The sequence below is a fragment of the Crocodylus porosus genome, unplaced genomic scaffold, assembly GCF_001723895.1.
Source record: "Crocodylus porosus isolate Cpor-Errol unplaced genomic scaffold, CroPor_comp1, whole genome shotgun sequence".
Taxonomy (NCBI): Eukaryota; Metazoa; Chordata; order Crocodylia; family Crocodylidae; genus Crocodylus; species Crocodylus porosus.
The window spans coordinates 1,039,019-1,049,697 of record NW_017728940.1 but is presented as its reverse complement, the minus strand read 5'-3'; the positions used below and the strand labels follow the sequence as shown (position 1 = coordinate 1,049,697).

General features: G+C 52.1%; 1 protein-coding gene across 2 annotated transcripts in view; it reads left to right on the top strand.

Moving 5' to 3' along the window:
* MTF1 (metal regulatory transcription factor 1) overlaps positions 1–6,590 on the top strand; it is a 26,982-nt gene extending 20,392 nt beyond the window's left edge. For both annotated transcript variants that reach the window (XM_019547911.1, XM_019547910.1), the window contains exon 11: positions 342–6,590. In XM_019547911.1, coding sequence (XP_019403456.1) covers positions 342–721 — 380 coding nt within the window. In that variant the 3' untranslated portion in view covers positions 722–6,590. The remainder of the gene's footprint in view (positions 1–341) is intronic.
* Positions 6,591–10,679: the final 4,089 nt, after the last annotated feature.

Below are 10,679 nucleotides of genomic sequence, written 5' to 3'. Positions count from 1 at the left end.
CGTGTCTCCACACTGTCGTTCCATGTTCATTTTGGCATCAAGAATGACTCCAAGATCCCTTTCTGCCTCTGCCCTGACGAGAAGGGAGTTCCCCAGCCTGTAGGTATGGTGCTGGTTCTTCCTCCCCAGGTGCAGCTCCTTGCACTTCTCGGTGTTGAATCCCATCCTGTTCTCATCCGCCCACTCCTGTAACCTGTCCAGGTCCAATTGCAGCCTATCCCTCCCTTCTAGCGTGCCCATTTCCTCCCACATCTTAGTGGTGCGTGAGCAGAGTGGGCATGTTACCCTACAATGAAGAGCATGCAGTCTAAATTCTTCTGGGCTTCCTGTTTCCCCTTCAGGAAACTCCGTGCAGCAAATCAGCGTTCCTGTCATCATCATCAAGCAAGAGGAGGCCTGCCAGTGTCAGTGTGCCTGCCGGGATGCTGCCAAGGACAAAGCCACAAGTAAGAGGAGGTGCTCCTCACCTGAGCTGAAACCTTCAGAGAAGCCAGATGCTAAGCTGCAGCCTCAGACATTTCCTTCCTCCTCCTCCTCTTTGCGTGAGCGAAGCGGTCAGGTAGCTAACCCTTCAGACTCGCAGCATGAAACGTTAAGTGCCATAGATGTATCGGATTTCCTGTCCCTCCAGTGTCCTGTAACCTCACCCAACCTGATTCCAATTGAAGCACTACTGCAGGGGGAGGAAGAAATGGGTTTGAACAGCAGCTTCTCCAAGTGAAGATGCTCCTGGTTCTTCTCCCTTGCACCTGGACGGTAATGTCCTCCCTGTTAGAAGAAGCTGAAGAATCAAGCATCTTTTTCCCCCTTCCTCTTTGGAAGCATTGTGGCTTACTTCTGCCTCTCGGATGTCATTTTAGTCACGTCCCAAAAGCATCCATCTTTGGGGGTCTGTCTTTAAGGAAAAAAAAAAAAAAGCAAAAAAAAAAAGCTAAGTTATATATGAACTGTTTTGGCTGCACTGTCTGTCACTTTTGCTTGTCATATGTGAACATGGAAGTTAAGGTTACTCGTCTGCATACAGATTAGAAAGAGAAAAGGGGGTAATAGGTTCCAGTCAGTCTCCAATTGCACATCACTGTTATGTTTAAGGTTTTGGTACTGGCAGCAAGTGGGTCTTTGTTACAACTCCTTGGGTCGGTGATCTCCCGTGTCTGATACTAACCCTGCACTATGATGAGGGCCCAGAGAAGGAAGTTTCTGTAGCAAAAGACGGCGTTACTATAGTAGGAAATGTTTTCCCTGGAGCTCGACTTGAGACAGTTTCTAAGATGCTTTTACCACACTTGGGATCCCTGCCCCATTCCTTAGCTGGCAGATGGTGCCTGGGTGTTTTATGCTAACAACGTTATTAAAGCCAGCAAGAACTTAGGGGGAGTTTACTTGAGGGTGAGGTGCTTGTGCTCCCGATGAGTGAGTGAGGGCTGAAAATAAGCTTCATGAGCCAGAAATGGGATCAAAGTCTCTGCCTGGTCAGAGCCCATGTGCCTCTTGAGGAGCACGGTGAGTTTTGAATGTAGTTGTATTGGTGCGTGCTGCTTCTGTGACTGATCTGAATGACCTAAGATCTCTTGGATAGGTAGAGCAGCATGAATCAGCCTTGAGCACAACACTTTGACCGATGGCTCTGGTCTGATGTTGAGGATGATTCTAGGAAATTGTTCCCAGTGATTCTCATCAGTGTTCAGTGAATTCAAATTCAGCGAGCCTGTCCTCTTGCTCTCCGGAAATGCTTCCTTTTTTCTGTTTAGCTCTATAATCCCTGTCTGAATCTGCCTCCAACCTACTGCAATGCCAGCTCTCTTGTGTGTGGGACTATTTCTTGACTAAAATGCATTACACAATTTAGTAGTTTCTCATATCAAACTGAAACTCTAGATTCTAACCTACTCAGGGTAAATAAAACACAAACTCCCCTTCCACCAAAAAGCCTGTAATGTTGCAATAAATGCAGTCTCATTTTAAATGGTTTATTTATGCTGCATTATTTTAAAAGATGTAATTTTATAGTATTTTATCCATCTGTCTGGCTTTGGCTGTCAGTCCGTTTGTGTTAAAGGAAAGAATATTAAATAGTTTTTATTCAGTTTACAGTGTTGTCATTAGTGAGAATTAGTGATACGACCATAAGCCAATGATGTGGAGCAGCTATGTTCCTTAGTTCTAGGGCTGCAAACTCCTCTCCCTTTCACTTGTGCTTCTGGCTGGTGGAAGTGGGGCTCAGGCCCTTCTGTTGGCTGGGCCCTGTCAGCATGGCCACGCCTTTCTCCCGGGTGTCTGCACCAGGATCCTGGAGATTGAAAGCCCTTCTCCAAAGAGCCAGTGCCAGAACTAACGTCTTAGCTGGGGCCATGTCATCACCAGAGGGTGCAAAGTGAGATGGGTGAACTTGCTGTTGAAGTGCAGAGAGAAGGGGGCTGAAGGGAACTGGCCTTTATCCCTTGGAGGGCCTGCCCCATTTCAGGGTGGGAAGAGGAGAGCATCCCGTTGCGACAAGGGTGCTGTGTGCACTAGGGCTTCTGGCAAGAAGGGCTCCCAGGAGGGCAGCCGAACTGGAAAGTCCCTGGCAGCTTTTCCTCCTGGCAGGCGCTAGCTAGCAGGGCAGTGTGTGGGGCATGGTGGTGCTTAGAGTTTGACATGTCCAACATGAGTTAGCAGATGTACAGGGTGTTTCTGTTTCGGCCCTGTGTTTTCCAGGCTCTGCTGGGGAGAGTGGGGCTGCTTTTGGCTGCTGCTTCGCTTATCATCTGTGCACCTGATGAAAGCTGGGTGAGGGGCAGGAATCCACCCTGGGAGTGCCTGCCCGCAGCAGGGGACTGCACCCCTGCCTGTCTCCGCTCAGTTATGAGAGTTGTGCCATTGTGCTTGGCTTTGGCTCTGCATCTGGGAGCCTGGACAGTGGGGGGACTTGGCAGCCCTTTCGCAGCCTTTCTTCTTGCTCCTCTAGCCAAGGACTTCCATATTCAGCAGGGTTAGCTGAGCCTTATCTTCAGCTGCTCCAGTTCACAGTGGAGTAAGTCAGAGACGAGTTTCTTGAAGAGGGCTTCGCTGTGGGTCCAGGCAGAGTGGAGCCAGGCTGACAGGCAAACACAAGCTGTCTGCTCCAAAGAGGGTAATACAGAGGTCTCTTCCACTTCTGCTGTTAAACAGCAGTCAGCAGTGTAGAGGCTGCTTAATTGGCTGACTCATATGCACTTGTAATAAAGCTCTAGTGGCATCCTTGGAAATCCCCCTGCGCTAGAGACCAAGAAGAAAATCCCCAGATGCTTTTGAAATGGGAGACTCCTTTAGAAAGGCAGTGGGCAACAGCAGTGAGATGGAGCACCCTCCCTCTCGTGCGCTCTCTGCTTCAGATGAGCAGTGTGTAACAGCTCTGCTCTTCTTAGTTCATAGCTTCAGCCTTGGCAAGTGCGGTGTCTCATCCCCAGGTCCTCAGTGTGTCGCAGGCTCTGTCTCTGCCCAGACAAGTGGGGTTAGCAGGTCTACATGCATCTGGCACCGGGTTGTAGTTTCGGCTTGGGTGGAGCTAGGGAGGGGAGAGCATCTGGTGTAGCCTGTCCCCACGCAGCTCTGATGCAACTGCTTTGCCAATGCATTTGCTTTTCTAACCTCTGGCCTGCTTGCTAAGATGTACAGTCATGCCTTGTCTGTCTGAGCCTGCTGCTGCAGTGCCTGCCAGTCCCCGTGCTGCTCCAGGTAATGCATAGCCAGTCCCTGCACCCTGCTGGGATGTCCCTGGTGGGCTTGCTGCGGAAGAGGAGAATCTGGCCAGGGGCTGGTCCTTGCAGTCCCAGCTGAGGCTGGAGGCTCCCTCCCCTCTGTTGACAGCAGGCCCCACGTTGGTCTCCTGGTGGACGCAGGGAGGCTGTTCTCCTGTGATAGTGCTTTGGCCTCTGCTGGCAGTGCTGTGCCCATGTCCTGCACCCCAGCCACGAATCCCTGTCTGTGTGTCTGCGAAGCAAAACTGCACTGCTCTGCGTTGATGTGTGTGAAAGCGCTTCCTGGTTGATTCCTTGGGGGGGAGGGGGTAGCTTTTGGGTTACCTGTAGCTACTAGTGGGGTACAAAGACAATAGGACAGAGAACAGGTCTAACTACTAACACCTGTAGCCCTGGCGGCCAAGGAGGGGTGCCAGCAACCTCGCCTCACGCAGCTGGGGGCTGGAGAGCCTGCTCTTCACACGTGTAGGTCGTAGAGGCAGCTGGGGACAAGAAGTCAGCCCATGTTAGACGCTGGTACTGCATCACGTGGAACAAAGTAGGGAGAGGGCTGTGACTTCCCGTCGTGCTGGCTGTGTCCAGAGAGACTAGTTTGAGGAACCTCATGCTGGTATCTGTAATGCACTTTAGGTGATTTTATCTTTAACCCGATTGCTGCAATTTCTTTTGTATATACTTTCCCAAAGTTTATTTTTGCTCTGAGTAAAAGTTAACAGGGGTGTACAAAACTGAGCACTTATCTCGGTGCAATACTTGTAGCTAAAGATCTTTGTCCCGTGTGGTCAGTCTGTCTGTCTGTCTGTGTCTGTCTGAAGAACTGAATCTGTGCGGTCATTAGCTCAGTGACCTGTCGCCCTACTCTGTACAGAAGTGAAATTATGCATCCTTAGCAAACGTCTGATCTATGCAAAACCTCCACGGAGAGCACTGTGCTTTGGCAGGCCCGTTCTCTCGTGCTTTCTGATGAGCTGCGTGTCACTTCGGCTGGAGGCGATGGGCGTTTGCAGCTGGGTCCACCTGTCGTTGATCCTTTCCTCCCTAGTTTCCAAGCAAGCCCCCAGCAGAAGTGACAAGCAGCTGTTCCTAGACAGGCATTTTGCACCTTCCAGAGATTCTCCTCCCGACCACGTTCGATGTCATGTTCTCTGCCTTATTTCACGGAGAGGGGCTCTCCCGCAGAGTCCAAGCTAGTGTGTTTGGAAACTGCAGCAACATTGTTAAACTGTTTACAATTCTCTTCCTGCATCAATTAGAAAGAAGGCTTGGAAAATGAACTGATGCCCGGTGTGCGGATCTGGGACTGCCGGGGGATATCAGCTCTTCGAGCTGTGATTGGCCTTTGGAGTTCCTTGGAGATTTAAAAACCATTCTCTACTTAACAGTGACATACAGAAGGCAACTGCAACGGGGAGGCAGCGTGGTCTGGTGCAGAGGGCAGTACACTGGGTAACAGTCCCAGCTCTGCCACTGAATACCTGTGGGGCCTTGGGCAAGTCACTTAATCTTGCTATCTCTCTGCCTCTGTTTCCTCATCTGTAAAGGGAGGAGGATGTTTATTCATCTTTGTAAAGTGCTTTGAGATCTCCAGATGAAAAGTGCTATTTAAGTGCTAAGTATTATTACCAAGAGCTAGCTGGGCAGAACAGTGGCTATTTAGAGTAGATTTGGCTGTAAGGAAAAAAAAAAACAACGAAAACAAAAGAAAAAACAAAAAAAATGCATCTTTAATACTGCTTCAGATACCTGACAGCCTAATTTTTATTGGTCTATTTTTTTTCCTCCTTAACATATTTTGGAAACAACGTCCAGTTTTTATAAATGTTACCTGTAGTCGATATCATGGACAGGGCTGAACTTTTAACTTTTTGCATCGTGTCTTGGTCTGTCCCACCCATTCTAGAAGTTGGATTCTGTGTCTGCACTGAGAAATGCAAATGAAACTGGATATTTATGTAGTCGTGTACATAGTCTGCGTGTGTGTGTGCGTGTGCGCGTGTTCTCGGAACAAGTGTAAAAATCCCACACCATGCTTTCGGTGGTGTGCAACCTGGCCAAAATTTGGTTCGTTATGCAGTGTATACTTTCTCGACGAAATGCAGTTTCTACTTTTTCTTACCAGAAATGTTTTCATATGATCTTTTTCAGCAAAATCAAGGGGATGTTTTTTGCAGTCTCGTAGTTCCGGTTGCCAGTATTCAGCGTAAAAGGTCGGGTTTTTTTTTCCCCCCTTGCTGTGTATTGTCACGTCCTTTCACCGGCTTACAAACTGGAGCTATTTGTTTGACCCTCATTTTCAACAGAGAATAAAAGCTGCAGTTGTGTTGCATCTTACACAGGCTGGCACCCGCACGGGAGGCGGGTGGCCATGCTATCTGCAACCCTGGTTAGCTACTGAGCACTCTCTTCAGCATGGATCTCTGCAGAATCGTTGCACCGGGAAATCAAGGTTGTGCTTGTGAGAGTTATTTCCTGCTTTTGTTTTGTTTGACACATGCTAGGAGCTGGGCAGTGGTCTTGGAGATGATTTTAAAGCCAAACACATCAGCTTTTCCAGAGCGCGTGTCTGGTGTTAAAGGCATTTATTTAACTCTGAAACATGGGAACACATGTGCGTGCATTGAGCGATGTGAAGATGTCAGTTACAGGTACAGTACTTCCAAAGGAAGAGCATCTCCAAAACCCCAAAAAGAGTAAATATGAATTTGTATTTTTGAAGAATGTAAAATGTGAATAATGGTGTTTGCTTAATTGCTCATTTTGTATAAAGTTAATATTGTACTTTGAGATATCTGCTAAGAAGTGGAAATTAACTTTTTTGGAATTGAAAGCAATATTAATACTAATGGAATCCTAATTAAATGCTTATTTAAACCCGGTGGTGTCAGGATCCTGCCTTGGGGCATGGGTGAGAGCCCCCTACACCTCCTCTGGCACTGGCTTTCCTCAGGGGTGGGTGCACCACACCTCTGCCCATGCACATAGCTGAGGCTTTGGACCTGCCACCATCCTGCTGTCAGTACATGCACGTCAGTCGATTGTGCTGGGGTACAGAGGAATAAGCCCAGCCTTCAGAGCTCTTTAGGCTGTGCTCACTGTCCCCAAACCCACTGATTATAACAGGATGTGCTCTGCTACTCTGAGGTGTAGGAGGAAGGAAAGCAGGAGCAGGGGCCTTTTGCATTGCCCCAGAAAAGGGGCTCCCATGTGCTTTCCTGCATACAGCTCAGTGACCAAGAGACTCGGAGGCTGGTGGCCATAGAAAGCAGAAGAGGCAGATGTCCCTGGGAGCTGGGCTGTAGACCAGCCTGCACCCTGCCTGGTTTGTCTGGGGAGGCTTCACAGATTTTAAATGGGTTTTGCTCAGAAAACAAGACTCACTGTAAAACCCCAGATATGGCAGGTCCTTCCCCAGGGCACGAGCTAGGAGGGAGAGGCTTCTTAAACCAATCTCAGCAGTCTCTGCCTTGGAATTTCAGAGTCTTGAGCACCCAGAATAGCTCAGGAAGAAGGGGAAGTGCCTGCTGTCCCTGCTGCATGGAGGCTGAATGCACCCCCCAACATACGGCATGTGGCAGGACAGGTCTGAACCCAGCCAACCAGCACCTTCACGCAGCACCCTGAGCACTGGCCTGTCATCCCCCTGGAGCTTCTCTCTGCCCTCACCCCCCAATCAAACCAGAAGTGCTGCAGTCCAGGGGCTGGATCCAATGACAGACTTGAGCAGTGCAGCACCCACCTGGGCTCCATGCAGGCCTCAAATCAGGCACTTTGACTGGGGATCCAAAGCCCCCACACCAACAGGTGAGCTGCCAGCTGCTGGTGTACACAAAGCCCTGGCCTGTGTTTAGCATCCTGCCCCTTTCAGAGCAGGGTTCTCAGCACTGCCTAGCCACAAAAACCACAAACATCTTTTCAAAGGCAGGGACCAGAAGAGGGAGGGAGGAGAATTCCAGCTCTTTGTCTTTCGCTCCAGGAAAGCAGCCTTAGTGCAGCTGGCAAGCAGGGAGTGAACAGCAGGCAGGGCAGAGCTCTGCTCCACTGGCCCTAGCCCTCCAGCTTCTCCCTGGGATGGGTGCAGCTCCGGGGAGGGAGCAGCAGTAGCTTGAGCTCCACTGCAAGGGAGGACTCCCTGCACAGCACCCCTGGTCTTCAGGGCTGGCTCAGTCCTGTGATAGCAGGGAAAAAGGTGGGGAGGAGATAGGAACACGGATATAGTGTGGGCAGGACGCAGTGCACAAGCCTAGCCCTGCTGCATTTCTAGTGTAAAATTAAGGGCAGGAAGGGAAATTCCCTTTCCAAGGCTGTAAATGAAAGAAGGTTAGCAAGTCTCTGCTGCCCACAGGTTACAGGGGCTGGTTGGTTAACTTGCTCCTGGCTGGGGCAGGGCTGCAGTTTTTCTGAGTGGCAAAGGGGCACATAAATCACTTTATTTCCATACTGCAAGCATCAACGGACAAAGCAAAGCCAGCTTAGCAGAGCTCAAGAGAGAAAGGGCCACATATTTCCTAGAGAGCAAGTGGGCTTATGTGAAAGGTTCTTCCAGCAACAGGCTGGTGGCCAGGCCAACCCAGCTAGCATTTCAGGGGTGATTCTTCTCTTCTTGCAGAACCAAGGAGCTGTTCTCCATCCCAGCAGGTGCCTAAAAATTGAACCACAAGCCTGGGAATTAGTTCCCCTAATGCTAGCTAGAGTAGCATGGGGTGTCCTCACCAGGTGCCCAGCTCTGGGGTCAGGGCGCTGCAACCTGGGGCTCAGCAGGTTTCCTGCCTGCAGCTCAGTGGCCTGTGGCTGGTCTCACCCCTGCTCCCTGCAGACGGGGAGGATGGAGACGGCAATACTCAACCCTGAGAGAGGCCCGCAGTTCCGCAAGCTCCGTCATCAGCAGGTCAAGGCTGGCAGTCTTTTCCTGGAGCCGTTGCTGCTGGGCTTCCAGCACCGTTAGCAGGGCCCTGATGCGTTCAGACTGCAGAGAGAAATAGAGAAGCCTCTGAGACCTGGGGGAGAAGTTAGCAAGGAGCTGGGGGTGCCTTGGGGGCCAGCAAGTGGCACCAGTTACTGCTTTTCTGTGGGGCAGACCTCCCTGGCAGCCTTCCCAAGGGAGCCCATGGTCTTGACCAGTAGCAGTGCTAAACCCTCTGGGGAGGGTAAAGTAGCTTGGGTGCCTTGGGCTTGCAAACAAGGCAGAGCCGACTCCCACCCATGCACCAAGCCCTTAGCTGCAGCCTGGAGATGCTTTACCCTGGGCCCCTCAGATACTGGGGAACTGCCCCAAAGATGGGCAGCAGTGCTTGCAATTACTGTCCTATATCCAAGCCCAGGCAGCCTTCCCCCCTCTGCTCCTCCACCAGATTCACACAAACCAGGGACTCGAGGGTTTTGGGCAGCTCAGCATCATCCTGTCCCATGGCTTTTCTTGCCTCCATTGCTCAGCAAGATGGGAGAGCTGCTTGCTGGGGGCTGAGGTGTTGCTTTGGGAGCCGGTGTCCAGTTTGCACAAGTCCTTAGAAGCAGCACTGAAAAGAAAGATATGGTCACAAGGGGCTCTAGCCCCCAATACCTGGCAGGGGAATCAGAAGGCAGGGTAGTGTCACGAGGGGGGGCTGGGGTTGAAGAGCAGAGAACAAGGTGGCTCCAAACCAGCATCTACCCTTGGAGCTTAGGAGGGCTTGTACTGACCGTTGCTTCCGCAGCACGTCTGCACTGCAGGAACCAGGCTTATCCGGACAGAGGCCCCTCCCCAGCTAACACCCACCACCCAGCTGAAGGTGGCCTCTGGTTCCTTATTTGTAACTTCCTTAAGTGAATTGCCAACACCTGGTCCTCCTTGATGACTACCTGGCTGGACGCATTTGAGTGGAGTCTTTTCTCCTGTCCAGGCGGGAAGATCTATATGGTCCTCTTCGATCCTACTTCTATGATTGACCCTCCGCTTGCTGTTTCTGCAATCAGGGTGTTGGGTGTGGATGCAGGTGGACAAGGTCCTTTGGCTTTTATTATGCCAGCTCAAATAGTTTGTGTAATAGATAGGAGGATTTTTCCAACTATTTGATTGTTTCAATAAAATAATTTTTCCAACTATTTGAGTGGGTCTAATAAAAGACATGGGATCGACTCGGAGCTCTTTGCAACCAGAGCTTCCTCCTCCGGTTGGCAGCACCCCTGGGCTCCCGGTGACGAGCGCTGTCAGCCTTGCCTTTGCCCGGGCGTCACTACAGCTTTGCTAGCGGGCCCTGACGTTACCAATGTGCAAACCCTGGGGAGCAGGGCTGACGTCCCGCACGACCGCCTGGGTGCTAGGACGTGGGCTCCAGCGCCGGACGCCAGCTGGGGCGCGGTGCTGTGCAAGCGGCGGGGCTGGGTCATGGGTGCAGGGCGAGCCCGGGGAGGTTGGAGCGTGCCGCTTGGGGGGCTCAGGGTGAAGGATGCCGTGCGGTGGCCGTGGAGCGGGGACGGCCGGGTCCTGCTGGGCCGACGCGAGCTGCAGGCTGACTCTGAAGCCCGGCCCCGCTCCACGCGAGCCCTTTGGCTCTGTGGGCGGTCGGGACCCCGCTGCAGGCCCACGAGGTCCCAGGTCAAGGAGGCAGCAGGTTGCCTACTGGGTGGAGCAGGGAGTCCGGGGTTCATCGACCATCCTGGGGGTGCCCGAGGGTCGAGGAGCGGGGCTGTGTCCGCCAGCGACTTGCTGGGCAACCGGCCTCAGTTTGCCCAGCTGTGAAATGGGACGAGGTTGCGTTGCGCTCTAGGGAGATTTCCCCCCCGCCGCCCCGGGCTGGGGGAGAACCAGGCATCCGGGGACAGAGCAGCCGCCCCCCGACGTGCGGTGGCGGTGGCCCCGGGGGCCGGCAGCGCCGGCCCCTTTAAGGCCAGTTTGCGGGTCGGGGCGGCCGGAAGGACGTCACGGCAGCTCCTGCCGGAAGTGGAAGCGCTGGCGGCATGCTGGGCGCGGGGCGGGCGGTGCTG